At 35.5% G+C, this 26,048-nt stretch overlaps 1 protein-coding gene across 3 annotated transcripts in view; it reads right to left on the reverse strand.

The window, feature by feature from the left end:
• Window positions 1–26,048, reverse strand: part of ADAMTS3 (ADAM metallopeptidase with thrombospondin type 1 motif 3) — a 356,812-nt gene that overhangs the window by 109,101 nt on the left and 221,663 nt on the right. For all 3 annotated transcript variants that reach the window (XM_054554042.2, XM_054554041.2, XM_024246584.3), the window contains one exon: window positions 24,894–25,050. In XM_054554042.2, the coding sequence (XP_054410017.1) occupies window positions 24,894–25,050 (157 nt within the window). The remainder of the gene's footprint in view (window positions 1–24,893; window positions 25,051–26,048) is intronic.

Here is a 26,048-nt window from a genome sequence, read left to right on the forward strand (position 1 = left end):
AACTAAATCTGTTGGCTGATGTAATTAGATAGCTAAAATTCATGCTTTTTGTATGAACATTTCACTTATTCTTCATAACAATTAAGAGAAGCAGGTATACCCTGTTATCAGTCACATTTTACAAACCATGAAACAGATGTCCACAGAGATTTGGTCTCTCTCCAAAGCCATATGACCCATAACTGTCAGAATACAGATGTTCTTAAGCTTGTGATCTAAACCCCATACTCAATCAACTATGCTAGCTGTCTCTTACCTTTATCTTAAATAATCACAAAAATTCTTAAATGGTAAATACCTTTCACAGATAATGATATGCCAAACCAGGTAATTTTCAACTGCCAGTTCTTGTGTTGAATTTCCTAATTAAAAAGTGTCAAGCTACCTAGCGACTGACATCTTCGGGGAAGGGAGTCAGCTTGGAGGTGCATATTGGGGCTATCCTGAGTGAGCCTTATCTCACTCCAGATATGGGGCACAGGGTTAATTAGCAAATAGAGGCATCTAAAGTTTTGGGGTGAACTTGCTATATTGAATACGGTACTATCAAAATTTTCTCTTCAAAATTGACTTGAATGAGGTGCCTAAGGCAACATAAGTGGTGCTGGTCAAAAGACAAAGGGATCAGTCTCTTCCTAGTTGATTAAAATGCTCAGACTCAACAAATGCTATTTATTGTTGTTCCCCAGTATATAATTAACAAAAGACAAAAAAATTTTCTGCAAGTTCCTAAAGAGTGCTATTTAGCAACATTAGACACTAAAGAAGTAGTTTTCTAAGATCAAAGTATAAGAGCATAAATCCAGGTAATTACCAAGTAATTACTAGCAGCCAATGTCTGTCTTATTTGTCAGTGAGATGGTAAGAATGACTGAAAACCAGACTACTTTGTAAAGAGGAGAATATTAAAAACTCTTCCATTAGCATAGGGTAAAAATAGGGATTCTTCTCAACCATAAATGCTGATGTGACAAATCCTGTTGCTGTCATGCCATGTGACAGACACAACTGCAAGGCTTGGACCCCAGCCCACTGATCATGCCAGGCGAAAGGCTGGTACTCCCAAACTTCAGGTCTTCATCTGGCAGCATGGGGCTGGGGCCAGTATTCTACCAGGTCATACCACTATTGTGTTTTGGTCTATGATAGGCCAGGAGAGGAACTGGTACTTCACTAATCATGCAGTTTAAAAGTACCACTGCCCGTATATTTAGGCCCCTCTTCCAAAGTCTGTCATCAAGACCTACTAGAATTATGTGTGCTTCCCTACAATGCAATGTGCCAACAAAGGGGCCATGTCCTTACCCCTGGTGCTGCTTTCTCAATGCGTTTTCTCCAGTGTGCCCCAGTAGCTGGTGCATGTGCTGCTTAGCCATTACCCTTGTGAGCCTTATCACAGTTTCAATTTCTGGACTATGAACATTAGAACAAATAAATGTATTTTCTGTTCAAGTCATAGCATTTGGGGGAGCTTTTTGTTGTAGCAGTTTAACCTCATTCCAATCAATCCACAGGCTATATTCTGTCAGTGTTCTCCAAGACCATCCATAGATTTGATGACTCCTTAGGATTCACAGGACTCAGCATACAGTCCTGTTCATGGTTAGGATTCATTACAGTGAAAGCATACAAAGAAAAACCCACAAAGGGAAAAGTCACACAGGGTGAAGTTCAGAGGAAGGCCAGCACAAGCTTCCAAGAGTCCTCTCCCAGTGGCGTCACACAGAACACACCTAATTCCTCTAGCAATGAGTTTGACAAAACATGTGAAACGTTGTCTACTAGGAAATCTCATTAAAGACTCAGTGCCTGAGGTTTTGTTGGCGGCTGGTCACGTAGGCATCCTTGGCCTAGCACAAACCAAAATTCCAGATTCCCAGAAAAAGTAAGGTGTTCAGTATCACCCACACTGTTTGTACAGTTTTGGCACAGCAAGCCACCCTTATCAGTTCTGGGAATGCGAACCCTTCTAAATTCCAGTTTTTAATATGCCAGCCAATGACCAACCTTGCAAGGAGGCCTTTCCAAGGATAACAGCCTCAGGATTGTTATGTTAATTCTTTACCGCACATGTATCCTAACTAATATTTTATATAAATCCAGCAAAAATAAAAAAGAAAATTCAGAAGAATAATCTGTTTCAAAATTTGTGAATGACCACCCCTCAGGAATGACAGAGAGGAAAGAAATTAGTGGTGGGGCTTTAACCATATCTGTAACATTTGAAACATTTAAAACAAACATGGAAAAATATTGACAGCTGTTTAATTGTATGATATACACGTGTCTATAATTTTATTTTTGTTCATTTGTATAACTTTGAAATGTTTCATTTAAATTAAAAGATGAAAAAACAAAAAAATTAAAATCATACAAACAGGAAACTATCCCTCATGAAAGTATGTCATTAATAACATTTAGAAACGACTATGCAGTGGAGAAACAGCTGTGAAGCAACTCAAATGTGCCAACGTTAAGAGAAAATTTTGTAAGGTCCACCAGAGTATGTCACAAATTAAGTTACTTTTAAAAAAATCTCCTGAAAAATATTTTGGAACTATAAAGATAATGGGTACCATAACAGAAGAAATCTGGGTTTATATCAATATTTAATAGCCATCAACCAGTCAATCGATCAATCACAAATGCTCCACACACACCACTCTAACAATAAAACCAGTTATTTACATATTCTAGAAGAATAAATACAAACCAATGAGAGATGAAATTACATAGAACTCCAATTTACAATAGTTGTTTAGCTTACAATTCACTTATATTTTTCTAATGATAAGGAGAGAGAGAAGGAAAAGAAGAGATGCATGTGTATACACACACATAGGCCTGCAAGAATGAGAGACAGAAATGAGTGGAGAAGAGGCAGGAAAAGGAGAGGTGAAGCAGAATTGGGAAGAAATACCATGAATACAAATGAGAGAAAATCTATTTCTAGTTTCCAGCACTAATTCAGGTATTTTCAAATCTCAAGTGTACTAGAGGGGCAAATATCTTTAAACTATGTTTAAATAAGTAGGAAGCACTAGAAGAGTTACAGAATAATCAGAACCCTATAGTACTAATTTGAGAAGGATGGCATAAGAATTGCATTACAAAAAATTAACCATATTAACCAACTTTAAAAAAGTCTCTGGGATTCTTCATGACTACTTTTAGTTAAAATAATAATAAGCACATTTATTTATGATGATGGTGCCAATGATGCTATTCTAAGTACTTTATCTTATTAATTCTCAAAAGAACCCAGTGAGGAAGACACTGTTTTTCCCCATTTTACATGTGTGAAAACTGAGGCACAGTAAGTTAAAATAAATTGTCTTAGATGGAGCCTGAATTCACTCAGGCAGACTACATCCAAAGCTTTTATTTTTAACTTTACTCATTTTGACACTTCATTTCCTATTATCTCATACTTTATGAAAACATAATATTCAACTAAAAATAACTACATTTCCTATACTGATTACTCATGACTTTGGCAAAGCAAATGTTATTATACAGGAAGGAGCAAAAGGGTATGTTTCTCCTGTGAATTAAGAGAAGGCTTCAGTAGCATTTCTCCCATACCAGTATTCCAAAGCATAGCAAAAACACCTGTCTGGGAAAGTGCTTTATTTCCTAAGCTGTTCTATAAATACCTGAAAGCTATTTTAAAAACAAAAATAAAACATAAACTGTTCCTGAAAACTTCCATGCCTTTCTAACTTCCCAATGGTGACTCCTTTTTCCTAGGTTCCTAGAAAAAATTTAAAAAAAAAAAAACTGGCTAAATTTTCTTTTAAAGCTTCTTTTATATTCTGGGAAATGAAAAATGATTATGAGCTTACTATGAGCTAACAACCCTAGATAATTGTACTGATGGATTTATAAGACCCCAAACAAGGAAAACGATCTTCCCACTGCAGTCTGCACATTGGTCCACATCTGTGATACTATGTTTAGTTATGGGTAACATCACTGAAATGGGGCATTTGAAATAAAGGGCCAGGTTAGAGGGAAGAAAGGGTAGTTAGAGGGAAGAAAGAATGAAGGGCAGTTAGAGGGAAGAAAATCCATCTTTTTGTTTAATTTGTGTATATTGTATATTACGTGTATATTTTCACTTCTAAAATACTAAACGTATTTACTTTGTGTATATTGTCTCTCTCCCATTGCTCAAATTGGTATTAGCCAACCCAAGCTACAGGGTTGAGGGATGGAGAAGAATAGGAGGAAAAGGAGAGTGTTTTTGGCAAAAGAAATGGCATTCCCAAAGGCCCACACTGAAGATAAAGCTTAGCAGTCCAGGAACTGAAATTTCAGAGCAGCTGGGGTGTAGACAGTGAAAGAAATTGGTAAGTGAAAGCCCTTATGAGTCAGGACAAGAAGGGCTGGATGGGAGGTCAGGGGAGTCATGAGAGGCCAATGAAACATTTTAAGCAGGGACCAAATCTCTGCGATTACAGTTGGATAATAAACTTTACTTGCACCATTTGAAATTGTTAATATTCAACTGTTTTAGACCTACAAAAATGGCAGCTACGCATCATTTAACTTCATTAAAACCTTCCTGAAAGGAAGCAGGACTAGAAAACCAGGGAAGTGTTCAATAGTGAAGGTTAAAAAAAAAAAAAAAACCCACAATATGGTTTCAGTGAAAATATTGAAAATATTGTCATTGGAGCAGAGTAACATGATGACAACCTGTCAAGGCTATTACAGATGTGATACTTCTGTAGGAAAAAAAAACTAAGAACGTAAACTACAATCTGATTTTAAGATCCTGAAAACCCATAGAAAACACAATAACAAATTCTAACCACCCCACCCTATTTTTACAATTTAAAAAATGCTGTACTTTTACTCTTTCACTTGAAAAAAATATGTATGTTCCAGGTGTGTGGCCCTATGCTGAGCACATGAGCATAAAGATGTTTCAAGGATCTTAAAACCTAAGATTTCCATCTGGATAGTGGCTGCAAGTACAACAGAGAAGTGACCCTTTAGACCTCACTGCTAATGGCAGAATGAGTACCAGAACTCATATTCCCTGACTCCTGGAGACCAGGGCCCTTCCCACTGGACCATCCTGCTGATATTTCACAGGCTTCACCTGAGACAGGCAGCGGTGTCTCTTAGCCTACACATTCCATCACGAAACAAGAGGAAGAGCAAGCATACATAATTAATCATGGCACTGTAACTTTCCACAGCCTTTATATTTCTATATCTATTTTCTCCATGTATAGCCTTGTCCATCACCCTCCTATCCCATCACAAACTTCCTACATATTTAAAAAAAAAATCCACCCCCTTAATCCAAAGTAGTGGGAATATTATATGCATATATCATAGCAGTATTTTGCACTTGAAATTCATTGCTTCAAAGCATCTTGATAATTTTTCTTGTCTCTGCCTGACCCTGAATTGCACTGGGGTAAGATGCTAGCTAGGTTTAAGGCACACAACTAGTTTTCTTCAAGAACAGTTCTTTTTTGAAGAGGAAAAGAATAGAGGAGAAGCCAAGGGGATAGAGGAATATAAATTTTTTCACTGACTTCTTTGCCTAAAACCAATTTTTTTCACTTTTATTTTTACTCAAAGTTAATTCAAAGATAATTGGAAAATAGCTGACTTTTAGTTTTAGAAGGAACTAGAAAAGAAATTTTGATGTACTCTTTGTCTTCAAAAAGAGTATGAGTAAAAAAAATTCTTCTACCCATCAGATTTTTTTCTTTTTTTTTTTTCCTGAGACGGACTCTCACCCTGTTGCCCAGGCTGGAGTGCAATGGCGCAATCTCAGCTCACTAACCTCTGCCTCCCAGGTTCAAATGATTCTCCTGCCTCAGCCTCCCGAGTAGCTGGGATTACAGGTGCCTGCCACCACACCCAGCTAATGTTTGTATTTTTAGTAGAGGTGGGGTTTCACCATGTTGGTCAGGCTGGTCTTGAACTCCTGACCTCGTGATCCGCCCACCTCGGCTGCCCAAAGTGCTGGGATTACAGGCGTGAGCCACTGCACCTGGCCTCCATTAGATATTTTGCAACAGAAATATTAGTTTCCATCTCCTTCCTTCTTATAATCTCGATATGTTAGATTAGGATTGGAGTCTGCTGTGGGATACTATATAGACTTGGAACCAGAATAGATAAGAAAACTTGGACTAAAATGCCCACTACTTCTCTCAGACTAATACATTTCCTCTTTGTTGTTTTAATTTTTTTCAAATATGTAAGTAATAAATGAATACATAATTGAATTTTAAAATTCATGCAATAAAAGATGAGCAAAAGTCTTCCCTTAGCATCCCACCTCCCAGTTACTATCCCATTCGCAAAGGAAGTCATTATCGGTGCTATCACTGTCACCAATTTTGTCATTAAAAATCAAGAGCTAAATCTTGTTACCCTCAAAAGTAATATTTTGACATATAATGATAACATACATAATCCTTTCCATATACAGAATACTTAAGTAAAGTCACAACCAGGAAAACAAAAAAGATGTAGAGATCACTTATATCATTTTATTAATAAGATAGTATATACTTACTTTTAAATACATGTAATGTCTGCTGGATTAATGAACTGATGATCCAGGCTAGGAAAGAAGGTTAAGAACAACAGCTCTTCAGCATCTATAACTAGATTAAATTATCAGCACAAACCATGTATCGAATTTCTGGAATTTGTTTTATTAAGAAACTAAATTTGAAAACAAGCTGTACTCATGCAAAGGACAGTAGAAGATTAAAAGTAAACTGTCTAAACAGTCTATATCTGGACGTAAATACCAGCTCACTCTTTTCTTTTACCACACTGATTTTCCCACAGGAAGGAATAGATTAAAGGGTGGATTACTTCAAGCACTATAAAGGTCTCTAGACTGACCCCACTCTTCGAGGGAGCTCTTTCAGAGGAATAAAGCTATAAAGAACAGTGAAAGCCCAAAAAAACCCACAGCTGAGCCCTTCAGAGGGCCCCATTCACAGTCACCATTGACTGCCCTGGCCTCTCTGAGGGGATTCAATATAATTCACTGCCCACCAGAATACTGAATTCACAACAGAGAGGAAAAAAAAAACTGATGGTGCTGCTTTGCATCTGTTTAAATTTTTACAGAAATGTTTAAGGGGGTTAATCTTCTACAAATCCAGTCATGTGCTTTCACAAAGGGCCAAGAAAGGAGTCGCAAAGCCCGCCATGACTCAACGGGAAGTTCTTTGTGTCTTCCTTTCTACACCATGTCTGACAAAGAAGCTGTCTTAAGTTCATGGGCCTCTGTCTCTTGCATGAATTCTGAAGTCAGTGAAGCAACAATGATGTCATTGCTTCTGAAGACCACTGTTGGCTGAGATAATGAAGATCTCTTCACCCACAACATTGCCATTTCTGCAGCATACATTTCCTACCCTTTCAAATACAAAAGTATTCTACCCATTGAGGTGGGTGATGTATGTTTATTTTTTGCATTATTCAAAAGAAGTCATACTGAAGCATGTTTCCCTGTCACCCAAACATCTTCTAAAACTGAACTAGTAAATACTACTACACTAAAATAGTTGATTCATACACTTGAAAGGAAACCAAAAGTTAACGCTTTTGAAATTAGATATATTATTAAATTAATATTCTGATACTAAATGTCCAGCAGTTTCGTAGGCAACATACGGTATGATGTGAATAAAATCCATTTCTCACCCTTTTAGTCTCCAACATATATGCACATTTGGCTTTTTTTTTTTTTTTTTTTTTGAGATGGAGTTTCACTCTTGTTGCCCAGGCTGAGTGCAGTGGCGCGATCTCGACTCACTGCAACCTCCGCCTCCTGGGTGCAAGCTATTCTCCTGCCTCAGGAGTAGCTAGGATTAGAGGCATGTGCCACTACACCTGGCTAATTTTTGTATTTTTAGTAGAGACGGGGTTTCACCATGTTGATCAGGCTGGTCTCAAACTCCTGACCTCAGGTGATCCACCTGCCTCGGCCTCCCAAAGTGCTGAGATTACAGGTGGGAGCCCAGCTGCACATATGGCAAAAGCAAATTAGATTATCTAAAGAATGTCAAATAGTTTAAAGGCAGTTATTTCCACAAATTTTAAAAATGATAGACTCCTTTGAAAACAACTTAAATATGGACATATTCCACTCATATATCCATATATGCAGTCTAGCATGTATAAGGACAAAAAAAGGCAAGGTTAAAAAAATAAGTGTTTAGGCAATTGAAAGTTCAGTAGAACCAAAATAATGAGTGTATACTGGGGAGTGGCGTCCCTTATGAATAATGAGATAAAATAGATAAACTATGGAAGTACCAGGCAATGGAGGACAAATATCAAAAATTTATGTTTTATCCAATAGGGAGTTGGGAGCCACTAAACATTTTTAGATTAATAAATGACACAAAGTATTTCAGTTTACAATGATGACTACATCTTCAATCAAAAGCAGTAATCTCCAAAGCAGAGATTGCAAACACATACAAAAACATTTACTGGAATATGGTGAAAAAGAATTTCTATAGTTCTCTTTATTACAGTCTTCAAAATTTGTAGCTCCATGAAAGTTCTACAATACATAGGATGCATGTTCCATAATGTATAAATGATAGTAGTATATTTGTATGTGTGTGTGTGCATATACACACGCATGTGCTGTGGGTACATGGTCCACAGCATTTGGTAACCTTCTATCTCAAAATGGAATAGAGGGGGATAGGTTTAGAAGCAGGAAAACAGTTCAGGATGCTGCTGCAGTATTTGAAACAAAAATTATTAGGCTCTGAACAAAAGTGGAAACAACAGACCCTGGGCCATTTTCTTGAGAGTTATCTAGATGTAAAATTTGTGGGTACTGCTTACCAACTGGATAAGGGATGTGAAAATCAGGGAGTTAACTGGGTGGATGTTGGTTTCATTTACTAAAACTGGAATAGAAGAAGAAAGGATAAAGAAGGAGTAGTCCAGGAACTGGTGGAGGATTAGAAACAAACTCAGTGTTAGCCAGTCTGAGTCACAGGTATCTGTGGAGGACCTTAAAGAGAGGTAAGGTAAGGAAAAAGCAAATGTATCAGCACAGTTTTCTCATCAAAGATTTTGTCATTTATTTTGCAAGTAAATCAGATAGAAGAAGCTAAAAAACAGATTTCAATGAATTAAGAATTAAAAACATGAAGTAACATAATAATATGGTATATGACAAAGTATGAAAATCAACATAACTTATAAGAACTATAAAATATCAGGAAAAAAACTTTCAGAGAAAAAAAGAAATGATGACACCCACGCTGGATAATGAACACTAAGTGGAGGTGACAAGAAGACACTGCAGATGCAGAAGGGAATATGACTAAATTTACAGAAAGAACAAGCAGGGGAGACGATGAGGAAGCCTAGCTAACTGCATCCCACACTACATCAGAGCAGGCATCATATGCTGTCTTTTCCTTCCATAAAGATGGACACATGACATTACTTTTAAAGCACATTATGTTGGGGTATTTACAACTATGATTTAATGACTTAAGAAACAAATTTTAAATACTATGCTTTCTGGATTTACAAAAGTACTAAGTAATATATATAAAACAAAGAACCCTTATTTTTGCTCCATTTTTGAATCTTATACTCAGAGATTGGGTAGGAGTCAGGGGATAGCCTAAGGAATGCTGTTGTGCTTTTATTTTAAAATTTCTAAAATTAAAAATGAAATGGTCATAATGATCATGAACAGCCTCAAGTTAAAGCAGCCCCATAAAAATATCTGCCCTGATTCTTAAAATGGGCTCAGCCAAATCCACTCCTTCTTTTTCACATTGTAGTTGACACACCTCATGCCCTCATCACCTCTCACCTGGATTAGTACTCCAGAGAAAAACACTCCAAGCTCTTTTCCCTGCCTCTACTCTCTCACTCCTCTCTATACTCCACAAGTGTACTCTGTATTCCACATGAATGGAACACAGATTTTCTAAAATACATATTATAGTACATACCTTCTGTGAGTATATTTTTTTAAACTTGTAAAATAAGGTTCTTCATAATCTGGCATTAACCGTTCTTACCTGAGGCAAATATAAGAAAAGTATATCGGCCGGGCGCAGTGGCTTACGCTGTAATCCTAGCACTTTGGGAGGCCGAGGTGGGTGGATCATGTGAGGTCATGAGTTCGAGACCAGCCTGGCCAACATGGTGAAACCTGTCTCTACCAAAAATACAAAAAATTAGCCAGGTGCCATGGTGGGTGCTTGTAATCCCAGCTACTCAGGAAGCTAAGGCAAGAGAATCGCTTGAACCAGGGAGGTGGAGGTTGCAGAGAGCTGAGATCACGCTACTGCATTCCAGCCTGGGCAACAGGGTGAGACTCTATCTCTCTCTCTCTCACACACACACACACAACAAAAAAAAAAAAAGAAAAAAGAAAAGTATATCAACTATAGTTTTGGCTGTGGTAAGACAGGAAAAGGGGAGAGGAAAACAGGAGAGAAATTGTGAGCTGACTGCCCATCTTGTGCAGGGCACCATATAATTAACAGCATCTTGAGACACGCAGAAGTTTAGCTTTATAGATGAGGCAGTGATATCTAAAGAGGCTTCCTAAAGTTCTGCAAGTGACAGAGCTGATAATTGCAGAGCTGTGATTTGAACACATGTCTTTCTGATCACAAAACCTATACTAGAGAAGACCATGGATATTCAGTGAACATACCTGAAGCTACAAAAAGAGCATCCCTTGTAAACTATGTAGGATACAACTGAATGTAAAAAAAAAAAATCACTACTACATTGTAGGAGAAGAAGGAGACCCAAAACAACTGATCAAAGATAGTAAGGAATAAGGAGCCTACACTGAGGGTATCAGGAGACAAAAGAAAATTTAAAGAAACAATCTGCTATGAAGTGTCATCATGAAGAGGACCAGGAAAATAAGTTCTGAGAACAACAATCTGTTGAAATTTTTAGGTCTCTGCAGAAAACTATTTACATAAATTGCTAAGGATGAGAGCATTGTTGAGGGGGAGTTGGATAACAGATGAAAGGTACAAAACAAAAAATGTTCCTTAGAGAAATGTGGTAACAATGTTGATAAAATAAAAGTATCTGCCAGGTGTGGTGGCTCACTTCTGTAATCCCAGCACTTTGGGAGGCCGAGGCAGGTGGATCACCTGAGGTCAGGGGTTCAAGACCAGCCTGGCCAACATGGAGAAACCCCGTCTCTACTAAAAATACAAAAAAAAAAAAAAAAAAAAAAAAAAAAAAGCTGTGCATAGTAACGTGCGCCTGTAATCCCAGCTACTTGGGAGGCTGAGACAGGAGAATTGCTTGAACCTGGGAAGCGGAGGTTGCAGTGAGCCGAGATCGTGCCACTGCACTCCAACCTGGGTGACAGAGCGAGACTCCGTCTAAAATAAATAAATAAATAAATACATACATACATACATAAAAGTATCTACAAAGGATGAAAGGACCCAAATTCCAACCAGATATTTATGAAGACAAGGGACACTTATATCATCTTGAAGACTCATGCAAATCTTTATGAAAGTTCATAAGATGAAAACAAAAGAGAAAGAAATGTGTGACAACAGTGACTAAGTAAACAAGTTCTACATCCTAAATCTGGAGGACCCCACAAACTACCTCTTCTGTGCTATGCATCCCACTCCTGAGTCCCATTCAACCCCCACCCTTCAACAGTAAAAAGAATACAGCCCGGGACTTCATTACACAGTCTGGGTTTGATAACCAGACATCTAAGGTGATAAGTGCAATTTCAGATTACCTTCCTTGTAATTTTCGTCTACAAATTACAGAGAATCTTTGACAGTACAGGCCTTCTTCTATGTCACACTAGTTGTTCTACTTCATTTTGCACCTTCCCAAAACATTTTAGTTGAGAGCTTTCTTGTTCAGTTTTAAAAGTATTTGCAAAGCTTTCACTTTATTATCTAATTAAAAATGTGGCGAAAATGTTTAAGTTATTTTTCTGGCCAGGCGTGAGCCATCAGAATCTGAGCACTTTGTGAGGCTTTGGTGGGAGGATTGCTTGAGACCAGGAGTTTGAGACCAGCCTGGGCAACATAGTGAGACCTCATCTGTACAAAAAAGTAAAAGAAATTAGCTGAGTGTGGTAGTGCACACCTGTAGTCCCAGTTACTGGGGAGGCTAAGGTAAGAGGATTGCTTAAATCCAGGAGTTTGAGGTTGCAGTGAGCTATGATTATGCTACCGCACTCCAGCCTGGGCAATAGAACAAGACTCTTCTCTGAAAAAAAAAATTATTTTTCTCAGCAAGGTTCTTAACATTTCTGAGTATCAGAATCACTCATCATTCATTTGTTCAATCAATATTTATTGAAGACCTACCCTGTGCTAGGTACTGTGCTAGACCCCTGAGTAAGCAATGTTGAACAAAAAGGAAAAATTGGGGTAATTCCACCTATTTTATGTAATTCTTGGGAGACTCAAATGAAATAAGTTTTTGGGAGGAACTTAGAAAACTGTCAAGAGATATATATATATATTTGTGTATATATATGTATTGGACATATATATGTATATATTGGACATATGTATTGGACGTATATATACATATATACGTATATATCTATGTATATATGTATATATATACACACACACATACGTGTATATATATACACACATATATATGTATTGGACATGGTGTGTACACACACCATGGTGCAAATCCTAGACCCACACTGTCCAATATAGGTGCCATTAGTCATATGCAACTATATAAATTTGAATGAATTAAAATTAAATAAAAATAAAAGTTCAGTTCATCAGTTACACTAGTCACATCTCAATAACTACATATGACCAGTGGCTACCATACTGGACAGCACTAATTTAGAACACTTCCATCATCACGTAAAATCCTACTGGACAGCAGTTTCCTAAAAGCTAGGAGTGGACACATGAAACAGAACATCTGAATGATGCCAGGGTTGAGCAGTAAGTGATACTATGTGAAAATATGCTACAGGTTGGGCACGGTGGCTCACACCTGTAATCCCAGCACTTTGGGAGGCTGAGGTGGGTGGATCACCTGAGGTCTGGAGTTCAAGACCAGCCTGGCCAACACAGTGAAACCCCGTCTCTACTAAACATACAAAAATTAGCTGGGCATGGTGGCAGGCTCCTGTAATCCCAGCTACTTGGTAGGCTGAGGTAGGAGAATCACTTGAACCTGGGGGGCGGAGGTTGCAGTGGGCTAAGATCGCGCCACTGCACTCCAGCCTGGGCGACAGAGAGATACTCCGTCTCAAAAAAAAAAAAAGAAAGAAAGAAAGAAAGAAAGAAAATATGCTACAAACCACATGCTCAAAGAAAGATGGCTGATAATTCTTTATAAGATTATAAAACCATCACAAAGGAAAGACGTAGTTGTGATTTAAAAAAAAATGTCAGAGCTAACTTATTGACAGCTTAGTAAGTATAAGAAACTAAAGCTAATTGCTTTAAGTCAATATTAGATTTAATCCAAAGAACAATGCTTGAAGTAAGCGTTCTTATTTTCTCTGCCTTGTAGATGAGGAATCTTAAGCACTGATAGGTTAAGTAACTTGACCAAGGTTATAAAACTACTTAATGATAAGCCCTTGAAATAAACTCTACTAAAAGAAAAGAAATATTTACATAACAATAATATCTAAGACACTGAATCGATCTCATTGAATTAGTTATTATGAAAACAGCATCAGGGTAATGTATCACTATGTGCCTTTTTTACTTTCAGTGATTAAGAGTTATTGATAATAATATTTTCACCATACTATCACCATTAGTTAGTTCTCTAAACTTAGTCTTCTTTCCTTGTCTTCTTTCCTCAGGAATGGCCTCCTTTCTCCCAGTCATTGTATCTCGAATCAAAACCCAAGCATCTTTGAATATTCACATGAAGTCCCTATGACACTTGAGCCTTCACTGTTATCTCTAAAGTCACACAACATATATTTTCTAGATCATTCACTATAATGCTAATTGCACAATGATTTGGTTTTAATACCAATCTTTACTGAAGTATGCTGTACTATTTGATGAAAGAGCATATATTGAGCATCTGATAAATAAATGATAACAAGGTATGTACCTTGCATCAAGAATACCGTAGGTGTTCATCTAAAATTTATCATTTGTAATTTAATATTGTCTTCACAGTTTTTGAAGGCATAAAATATAAACACTCAGTTTATCTCTAATAAGTGCTTTAGTTTTCTCATGAATTAGCTGAAACATGTTAGCTCTTTTTTCCTTTCTGTAATATAGGAAATAATAAAGATTATTAAAGAGATATATGTTAGATAGTCTTGTATCCAAAAAGTCCATGCTTAGATTCATTATTTCTTGAGTATTATAAAGACCCAGAATGAAGGTCTAATCTCAAAACTAGCTGAAGAGATCAGATTCAAATGTCAGAATCTGTTTTTACAGAATATCCTTGGCAAAGATTACTCTAAGAAATGTAACACAGTTGGACTGTCTTCCTTTGGCTATAAAACATCTTTCACAGGAATGTCCATTAAGGTCTTGGACGTGGTGTGGGGGGAGTGTCCAAAGGGGGTTGAACAGAAAATATGCGGGATCCCATCTCAATGCAAAGTGTTCTTACATTAATCAAAATATATTTACGGAAATAGTTGCTTATACCTAGGTCTTATATTTTAGTCCCTATACCTGGAAATACCAGGGGGTATTCCCAAAGAACTGAACACTGAGCACTTATGGTTTCTCATCCTTATTCGTTTATTAGTTTCTCTGCTGTATAACACAGTCAAAGTGTTCTTTAAGCTTTAGTCACTGGAACTGGGTACCTAAAGTAAGAAACTGCCATCATGTTTGGTCTTAATTTTTCCTTTGTTTTTGCCAAGAATTGAAGAAGACTAAAACAGATGATCTCTCTATTTGTACTGAGTGAGGCCTGGACATGGTACTTCTGTCACTTTTCTATATCTGGATAAAAAGTTAGAAAAATCTGCAAAAGTAAGTATATGGCTTCGTGGTGACCACATTAATACTATCTACTCTCTGATATGCATAGATAACCCTAAGCAGTTTTAACAGTATCAGAAATAAAATATAATGTTTCTATATTTATGAAGAAAATTTGATTCCTTTTTACTCACATATAAAATTCTGTGGAATTTGGGATAAAACTCAATATCTGTAGATACTAGATAGAAAACAAAATAAGAGTCAAGTAGTATTAAGATCCCAAATTTGGATATACAGACATCAGAAAACTGAAAATTCCAAGGTTCTCCTAGTTACTTACGATGTCAAAGCTATATTTGTGATGTTATAAGTGAAAAATCATGTGGTAAAGTATGCTTGAGTTATGCAGAAAAATTTATTTTTTCTAACATTAATTTTATTCTTAACACTATTTTTTGCTATTTTGCATTTGACATTTTATCATTCCTCATCCCAACTTAGAGATAAAAAATTTTTTAAAATAAAAAGCTCCTCACAAGAGTCCTTTCAACAACCCTTGAACACATACGGTTTCTGCAACTGTAACAATTTGAAACTACAACAACGTCAACCACATAAATATTAGAACTTGCACAATGGGGATAATTTTGGAAAATATTTCTCCTTGACTTTGTGTGTAGATAACCTACTTAATAATCAGCCCTCAGAAATGGCTGGGAGGCTTTGAGTCAATGGAGAGAAAAGGGAAGGGATGGAGAATATTACATACTAGAATTCTTGCATGAAGAATAAAAAAGAAACAAATAAATAGAAAGATATCCCATGTTCATGCATTGGAAAAGTTATTGTTAAAACGTCCATACTGCTTAAAATACCCAATATGATCTACAGATTCTATGAAATCCCTATTAAGATTCCAGTGGCATTTTTTATGGACATAGAAAAAAAATTATAAAATTCCTATGAAACCACAGAGGACCCTTGGTAGCCAAAATAATCTTTACAACAAAGAACAAAGCTGGAAGCATCATACTATGGGACTTCAAAATCTATAACCAAGCAACCATGACCAAATGAATATAATATTGGCATAAAAACAGACAGACTAATGGAACAGAATAGACAGCCCAGAAATAAACCCACGCATATATGTTCAAATGGTCCTCCACAAAAATACACAATGGGGAAAGGAGAGTCTCCTCAATGAATGGTATTGGGAAAAGTGAATATACACATGCAAAAGAATGTAATTGAACCCTCCTCTTACACCATAAACAAAAATCAACCCCAGATAGATCGAAGACTTAAATGTAAGAACTGAAACTATAAAACTCCTAGGAGAAAGCAAAAAAATCTTCATGATATTGATCTTCACAATAATTTGCTAGTTATGACCCCAAAAGCACAGGCAACAAAAGCCAAAATAGACAAATAGGACTACATCAAACTAAAAAGCTTCTACACAGCGAAGGAAAAATTAACAGGGTGAAAAGGCAACCTATAGAATGGGAGAAAATATTTGCAAACCATATATCTGATATGAGAATAATATCCAAAAAATCTAAGGAACTCCTTCAACTCAGTAGCAAAACAAATAAGCAAACAAAACACACACACACACACACACATGCACACACAAAACGTACAAAATAACTCGATTAAAGAATGGGTGAAGGGCTTGAATAGACAATTCTTCAATGTAAAACAGACCAACAGACATATGAAAAGATACTCAGCATCACTGATCAGGGAAATAACAATCAAAACAGAAGTGAGATATTACATAACACCTGTTAGAATGCCTGTGGTAAGAAAGATAAGTATTGAGGAGATGTAGAGAAAAGGGAACACTTGCACTGTTGGTGGGAATGTAAATAGTGCAGTTCCTAGAGAAAATAAAGTATGTTGAGGCTCCTGAGAATATTAAAAAATAGAACTACCATATGATCCAGATATCTCACTTCAGGGCATATATCCAAAAGAACTGAAATCAGGACCTTGAAGAAATATTTGCACCCTGTTGTTCACTTCAGCATTATTCACAATATCCAAGATGTGGAAACAACCTAAATGTTCACGGATAGATGAATAGATAAAGAAAATGTGGTATATACATACATGGAATATTATCCTTTTAAAAAAGGATAGATCTCATGTTAAGCATTCTTAACACAATATAAAAAAATATAAAGAGACTCAATATTCAGCTCCTGGATTCAAGTAATATTTACAAAAAACAGATTTGTAAGCTAGGTTGTGTTAAGAGAGAAAGGATTTTCTGAATACTTAGTTCTCACACAGTACATTAATGGTAGGCCTGGAAACTATATCACAAACTTTTTAAATTTGTTTTTGTTTTGTTTTCCTCTTAGGTAGAGAAAGTCCTGTTTATCATAAGTCTTAGTCATTAGTCTGGATTAGTGAAGAAAAAGCATATAATTAGAGGAGGGAAAATACAAGCCTAGCCCTTTTGGTCTTAGGCTGCCTCTGGATGAGGGAAATAAACAGAACTGGGAAGACAATGGTTGTAATTCCTTCCCAGTTCCCTTCAAGGCCAAGTCTCAGATGGGGAGAGATAGGATTAAGCATACAGGATTAAAATACAGGATTTTCACATACAGATTCAAGGGCCAAGCAGAGGTTCTTTAATTTGGATTAAAGAGGCTAAAATATGCAAATCATCAAGGAACTGTAAGAGCCAAAGCCTTTTCTCCTACTCTGTTTTGGAGATTCTGGAAGAACACTTTATGGGCGGCTAGGACATCACTCTGTTTACAATCTAAGAAGCTGTGACTCCCCACAATTCTTGTGCAACAAGAACAGCAATGTCTGAGTCTCCTGGGGAGCCTGTGAGAGAGGGCTGCTGAATCAGTGTCGATGTGCGTCCCATACCAGAAGCTGTGAGTGAATGGATCATATAGGCTGGACAAATAGCAGTCCCAGCCAGAACTCAGGATGGTTTGCTGTACTAATGACAGCAGACTATAGTCAAGCTGGCAGTAAATACCAACAGGGCTAGCAGATACCACACAGAAAAGATAGCCAGCCCAGCAGTGCCTACTTGGCCAGCCACAGGAACCCATACTATGGTTAATATGGGATAATTTTATATAGAAATTTTAATAGACATATGATGCATTCAACATTGTAAAATAACTGAACTACTTTTTCCTGTTTTTTTTCTTTGTTTTATCCTTGAACATTTGTGAAGAATTAATATGTACCACAATGAAATCCTTTTATTAATAAAATGACTGTTCATTTTGTAGTTTCTACTACTTATAGTAATATAATAATAATAAAAATATTATTTCAGAGCCACATTTATTTTTCCCACGTTTTCTTTTTCTTTAACAGACACCATCAACCTTTACCCCATATATCAGGAAGATGCCCGGTAGAAGACTCATATGAAAAAGATCCTCTGAAGACAGAGGGTAGTGAGAATAACCTAACTGAATCCTCCACAGAGACGTAGGAGGTACACACATACACACACTCACGCACACACACTTACAGACACACAATTTGCAAAATCCTAAATGAACGTGTTCAAGAGTGGATAGTATTGATTCTCATAAATAAATATTACGTTTAAAGTTAATGCTTGATGATCCAGCAAGGAAAATAAAACAATGACAGGACAATAAATGACATCTAATTTATAGAAAATTATCTTTTAAAAATATATTGAGCATCTGAGTAATAAATAAAAATGATGAAACAAAAGATTATTAAACCTCCACAAATGTCTGGATTCCTAACACAAATGCTTCCCACTTACTAACATGAAAGTTTATAAATCATTGTACCTGGAAAAAAAGAAAAAAAAAAGAAGTACAGGCTTTAAAATGTGGTTAACGTGGAATACTATGCAGCCATAAAAAAGGATGAGTTCATGTCCTTTGCAGGGATATGGATGAAGCTGGAAACCATCATTCTCAGCAAACTATCACAAGACCAGAAAACCAAACACCACGAACAATGAGAACACATGGACACAGGGAGGGGAACATCACACACCAGGCCCTGTCAGGGGGTGGGGGCCTAGGGGAGGGATAACACTGGGAGAAATACCTAATGTAGGTGATGGGTTGATGGGTGCAACAAACCACCAGGGCACGTGTATACCTATGTAACAAAACTGCATGTTCTGCACATGTAACCCAGAACTTGAAGTATAATAAAAAATAAAATAAAATAAAAATAAAATAAAATGTGGTTAAGGAGGCCCGCTTGGCATGAGCAGAGTCAAAATGTACTCAAAATTTTTCTTAAAAAAGCGTCTATCCCTCCTAAGCAAAAGCAGTTGACATGAGAGAAAGCAAACACTACATTTTGATAATAGAGTGTGTTTTATACTGAAAAAGAGCAAGTACATTTTAAATACTAGCAAAGCTTTTTCCTGGTATGAACTGCTTCCTCATGAATCAGTAATTGATACAGCTTTTTTCTGAGTAGGAAATTACTTAATTTAAGAATCAAGATCTGGCCCAAATTATCTGAATTGGCTTTCTACCCTGATGTATGTTTACTGCCTTCAATTTCAGTCCAGTCAGTCAAACACATATTTAAAACCTCCCAATTCTCTTTCTCCATTAATGCAAGATCAAGAACTAAATAGTAATCCTGAGCTCTGAAGTCTCAACACATTTTGTGTCTTTTCATCTTCAATTCTTTATTGGAAAAAAAATATGGAGTTACATTTGTAACACTTTAATGCTGGTCTATCTATCTCCTAAATAAGCTCTTTTCTTTGAACCTATTCATACAGAGACAGAAGAAACTCAGTAAGGCAATTTAATGAAAAAAATACAGTATCACCCTTTATGTTTCACATATGAAAGCTCTTTAACCTTCACTCTGCTTCCTATTTTATGTAATAATTCAATCTTCATATTGCCTTCATTTTGTCAATAATTGTTATAAATACCCCAATTGTGAAACATACAAGACCAACCAGACAATAGATTCCATAAATATGATTAGTATTTCCACATGAATCCAATAGTAATAGCCTTGACAAATGATTGGCTGCTAAATAAGATGATGCGGGTATGAAAAATTTGTAATTTAACACCTACCCAAAATAACGATTGCTACTTGATCTATCTTAGTAATTTAGTAATATTATGTTCCATACTTCATTTACTAAAAAACATCTGCTGAAATTAATTTCTATTGTTCAATATTTGCATGGGTTACAAAGCCCACCAATGATTCTCTTTGATCAGGGCATAGGTCATGAGAACTTCCAAATACAGCAGGTTAGAGTATATACTGACATGTCTACAGATTCAAGGAAGGGCTCTGGGCCTAGGAAGTTCCTAGGAGCAATAAAATAAGAAATAATCTTCTCGTTTTTCTAGTTCTTGTTTCATAGTTTCATTCCCTGGCAACCAGCAGCAACTCCCAAATCATTTCTGACTTCTACATGTTTCCCACCTGGGACAAAAACACGCCTTCACAGCACCATGACAACCACACCAGCAACACAAGCACTTGGGTTCATGCAGGAAAATGAAAATCCTGAAAGGAAGCTAGGAGATAAAGGCTCACTATTCCTTGTTTCCCACTGGTAGGATGTAATTACAAAAATTACTTTAACACAAAGCTTCTGGTGAATGAATAGTGGGTAATTTGAGGGGAGAAGCCTAGGGCCTAGGGATTAAATTAAAAATGTAAAATGCTGAATGATGTCATACAAGTTCAGCCACCTTCCCCCAAAAAAGTAGACTGCCTAAAGCAAACTCCTTAGTGATGACAGAGTAAACATTCTTATGAGATAGGCAGGGGTATATTTTTTTACGTGAGTTTAGACAAATGATTGATTTAATAGTAGAGGTGAAATTTATGACCCTTTAATTTTTATTAAGTATATTGTTACCAATTAGAGTTTCAAATATAATTTTGTCCAAATTAAAGAGTTTCAAAATGTCATTTCCATACCCCTAAATCTGAAAAAGAAGCAAATTAAACATGCCGACCATGATGAAGTAGACAAATTTATTTGTCATAAGCATGCTAAGTTTGTTTTTTGTGTAATGAAAAGGATGCTATTCGTTTGCTAGAAACTGGCAGTGCTATGTGTTATGAATACTTGCCACTTCTGCACTAGAAGACACTATTATTTATATTGCCAAATGTAAAACTGCTTCAGATCTTATTCTTTAAAGAGTAATTCTAAAGCAGAGCACTGCATTTTTGACTAAAAAAAACCATATTTTTAAACAACTCGTCATATGTTTCACATTGTGAAAACAATACAACTTTTCTATTAAGAGTCAAGGAAGAAGAATCCGCTATATATGGGATTGATTGATTGTTTTTGTGTTGTTGAATCGTACCATATGACACATTATCTTAACAGTTTCAAAGCTGTGACTTTTGTTGGAAACTCAGCTGAATATTCTTAAGGGACAGGAAATAGAAATAGATATTTTCATTTGGTCAAGCGGAATAGCTTAGGGCTCCAGAGTGTGGGAGAAGCACAATTTTTGTTTTGTTTCTAGTTTTAATCTTGTTTTCTGGAGACATAAAGTCCTCCTTATCTACAGCAAATATCTTTCATAGGATCCCAATTCTGTGCAGTGTATACCTTCAGATTCTCAGTGATACACCTGAGAATGAGAGAGTAGAAGGCAAGAAGGGGCATTCTAACCATCAACGAGCCAATAACTGCTACCTCGCTCTCAAGCTAATCTCTACCCATCCCTACCACAAGAAATGTTTAGAAGGCCATTCATACTTTGCCTCTGGGACATGATTATGAAAATACACCATGCATTTTTTAAATTCACTCAGTGTTCTAAAAGATCATCTATCTTAATCTACTTAAATTGGACCAACTTATCATCCTCCTTTATCAAGCCTATTTCTGTTTCTCATTTTATATACCTGAATTCTGGAAAGAGAATTCTCTAGTCTTCTAGATTAGAATTCTGAGTCCTCCTTAAACAATCTCTCTCTCTTTCCCCACGCCCTCCAACATCTATCCCATCACAAAACTCCATCAGTTTTCCTTCAATTTCTATCCATTTGGCTCTATCTCTCCATCATCTAGTTCAGGTCTTAATAGATTTTAATGTATAACACTTGCAACAAACTACAGAACTCAAATGAATGGCAGTTCTGAGGAACTAAACTGCCAAATCAAGAAATGTAGCTAGCCAATTACTGTGACAACTAGCAAAATAGGGCGGAATATTACATGGGCCTTACTGATGAAATCCTGCAGGGTCAGAAATGGCTTGCTTATGATCAAAACTCCTACTGATGACTTGCTGTCAGAGAAATGTATGGAGACCATGGTTCTCAAATACATTTCATTCCATGTAAGTCTTAGCTTATAGATTTTATTCCTCTTCCTATATAACTCATTAAGAAAGACCTCATATGTTTCCTAAAATAAAATCTTGAATTAATCCAGAAAAGGCACTATTTTATATAGTGCTTTGGTTTTCATTTATAAATCAATATATCTTCCTAAACCTAATTTTTTTCCATTTTACATTTTAAAATAATGGAATATATTACAAAAATATATTCTTAATTTACAGTTGGAAGGTATTTGATCTATGAGAAGACTTGGCTCTCCGTCTTGCTACCAAAAAGTTAAAGGAAGAATTTGAAAGTTCTGAATCTGAATCACTTGTTCCCCTAGGCAAGAGAGTTACACTTCTAACATATATGGTTACAATTCAAGATTCTCAAAAGGAGGTAAATTCATATCACCCACAACTTAATTCAATCAGAACTTCATAAATAAGAAGGTGAAGATCATTAAGCTCATATTAACGTTTATCATGGAACATTTTAAGAGAACTGAATGATTCAATTTTGATTCAAGTTTTAAGGTAATTGAGAGGTGACAAAGGAACTCCTTTTGCTCTGACCCATGACCATTGAAACAAAATATATTACTCTAGTTGGCGGCCTACTTAGACTATAATTGCAGTCTTCTATTCATGACTGAAAAACTCAGTCTTCAGGGTCTGCATTATTAAAAAGAACTTTTAAGTAAACTGAGTATGTTGACGCTATTGAAATTGACATTTTAAATAATTTTCTAAAGCAATGTTCCAAATTTCTGTAATTCCATCCAATTCCTTTGTATATACGTACCCTGACTGTTAATTTCCCTATTCTATCATCTAAAAATACAATAAGTATTAAACATAATATTTCTTGTAACTTTATTACTTCAAGAAAAAAAACTCTTCTTATAAATATCAGACTAATGAAAAGTACTAGGGCTAATATTTATAGAAATAGAGACCTTCAGGAATTGAAATATAGTAATAGGGTACAGCTTGATGAAACTACACTTATGACAGACGGAGCTGATGAAAGGACAGCCACAGTAACTGATCTGGCTTCCAGCTCTCCTATACAATTCCATAGCATGTGGCCTATGCTTTCCTAAAAAATATTTAACCATTGCTTTGAAAGAGGTATTAGATATTAGTAATATGGAACAACCAAGATTTAGATATTAGTAATATGGAACAACCAAGAAAAAGCACTCTATCCTACTATCTTTTCTTTAACATAACCAGTCTTCTGATTTAGAATAACATTTTTAGAATATGAAAATTCAGTATTCACATGAAGACAAACAATGACTAATGGTTCAACTTTAACGAAACTCTTAACATGCAAATATTCTGCAAAGATATTAAATATTAACAGGTAATTAAATAACAGCTAGCATTGATTAAGCACCTATTTTTGTTGAATACTACATTCAGCAATTTGCACATACATCTATTATTATTACAACTGTGCAATATATATTACTTCTTTTTTCATAAAAAAACTGAGGCTCAGAGAGGTTAAGTACTAATCTAAGGTAACAGAACAACTTGTGTGCAGAGCTATTATTACTCATACCAAGTCTAACTGCAAAGCCACTACAGTGACTCTCTAAGCTAGGCATACATTTCATAATACTGTATTTATTAATACAGTCCTGTTGTTTCAAATGAGAAATTTCTTTAAAATTTTCAAGATGTGTTAACTTTAAAGTTATCTTAAATTGCACTATTCTGTTCATAAATAATTTTAGGGGAAGATAGTAGCATCTGAAAATCAAACTAATGACTAGGTAGCAAGTCTCAAAAGGTAATCGAGAAGACAAATTATTTCTAAATTACTTATATTTACTTATATCCATGTCACTTCCCTAAGAGAAAACTCTTTATTCTTAATTAAGAAAGTTGTCTTGGCAAATGTAACAGACTTCTTGAGATTTGGTTAAAAAAAAATAGATTCCTAAATTTTCTTTTTCTCCCAAAGGAAATTTTATATACAATGTATAAGCATATCTCCTTAATAGTAAGTTACTTTCAGGTTTCATTTAAACAAACAAAAATAGAAAACTTTGATGCAACATAATTTACTTGACTTTAGCAGTTCTAGCCTAATTTGAAATAAAATTCCACAGAAGAATTTGATTCATTGCCTACTCCATCTAGTAAAAGTTTTGCAAAATAGATTTTAAAGACAAGTGGCATTATTATTTTCAAATATATCCAACACACTGGTCTTAAAACAAAAAGCAACTGTTTGCCATCCCAGTATATGTCCTTTAAAAGGTTTAAAATAACAGTGATAATTCATAATTAAGATACTTCTGTAAAGCACAAACCACAAAGATTTTCAAATTTTAACATAAGCTAGAGAACAAATAGTTTTAATATAAAGGTATTAAAAGAAGTCATATCAGGGATATATAACACACTGGAATAAATATCTGTAACATATACTCTATGCATTTTTTAAAAGGAAGCCACATTTCATGATTTATAAATGTAAACTTCTTTTTCTACCTCCGCATTATACAAGAGCACATGGCAATCACATTCTCTTACTTGATGAGAGAGTTGTTTTCATCATATCTTAAAATTATATTTCATTATTAAGCTTTGTCAAGACGCCTACCTCTGTAGTGGAAGTCTTTGGACATGTCTATGGGAGCCTGCTCTACTGCTGATCTCTTGTAGACAACATGAATCCTTCCTTTTTCTTCCTCCATCTGTTTACCTCTTTCCAAGGGTTCAATGAAATACTCTTCATTATCACTTTTTATCATTCCAGCCTAGAGAAAGCACAAAATGTGTTAATTTAAAAAAGAAATATCTATCATCTTCAGCTCACAAGCACATCTTTTTAAATGTCAAGAATATGACTTGTGAAAACTAACGCTTTTTCTTTCCACATTTGACCATAAATTTAAAATAGTTATTATTAACTATCAATAATTCATATAAGGTAGAAATTCACATATGACAGAAATGAAAAATTCATATTAAGGCACTATGGAATACACAATTTACATAGGATAAGAATACGGAAATCACACAATGTATATATTTTATCAAACTGCAAAATAAGTGCATTTATATATTCTACTTGGTACTTTATATCTAGTAAGAATTATATGGGACACATAAATTCAAAAAATCTCTAATTTCCCAAAATAACCCATTGTGGAGCAGTAGTCCAAATGTTACATACATTTTTACTTATTTACATCTTCCCACCAAACATGGTGGCATGAGAGAAATGAGTTCCATGCTACATTCAGTATGTAAAGTTACTTCTTTAAAATAGTCTCATTAAGCTTCTGTGGAAATCCCACATTTCTAAAGTTTATTCATTTGAAGAACTAACTCATATTTGTCCTAGCTTAATCTAACTTTATGATTCAAGTTATAACTTTAATATTTTATATATATATATATATATATCCCCCTCAAACTGCATCCTTTCACACTGAAAAGCCTATTCTTGCTTTCAATTCCTTCCATCTCTCTATTTATTGCTTTCTGATTCTGTTTCATCTTTTAATTACTCAGAAAACACCAGGGCTATAGCCAGTACTATAGCTGAAGAAAAATGATGGTTTTTTCTAAAATGCGATATTTCTTAAACATCAAGTCCACATTATAGTCAAGTAGTTGTGGCTTGTGTTTCTACTTTAAACATCATACAATAATATGAAATATTAATTTAAATACAAGCACATTTATTTGAAAACAAAATTCAAACAAATAATGTCTTAGTGTGGAAATTGCACTTATTTTGAAAATATAT

This window comes from Pongo abelii, chromosome 3 (genome assembly GCF_028885655.2).
Source record: "Pongo abelii isolate AG06213 chromosome 3, NHGRI_mPonAbe1-v2.0_pri, whole genome shotgun sequence".
Lineage (NCBI taxonomy): Eukaryota > Metazoa > Chordata > Mammalia > Primates > Hominidae > Pongo > Pongo abelii.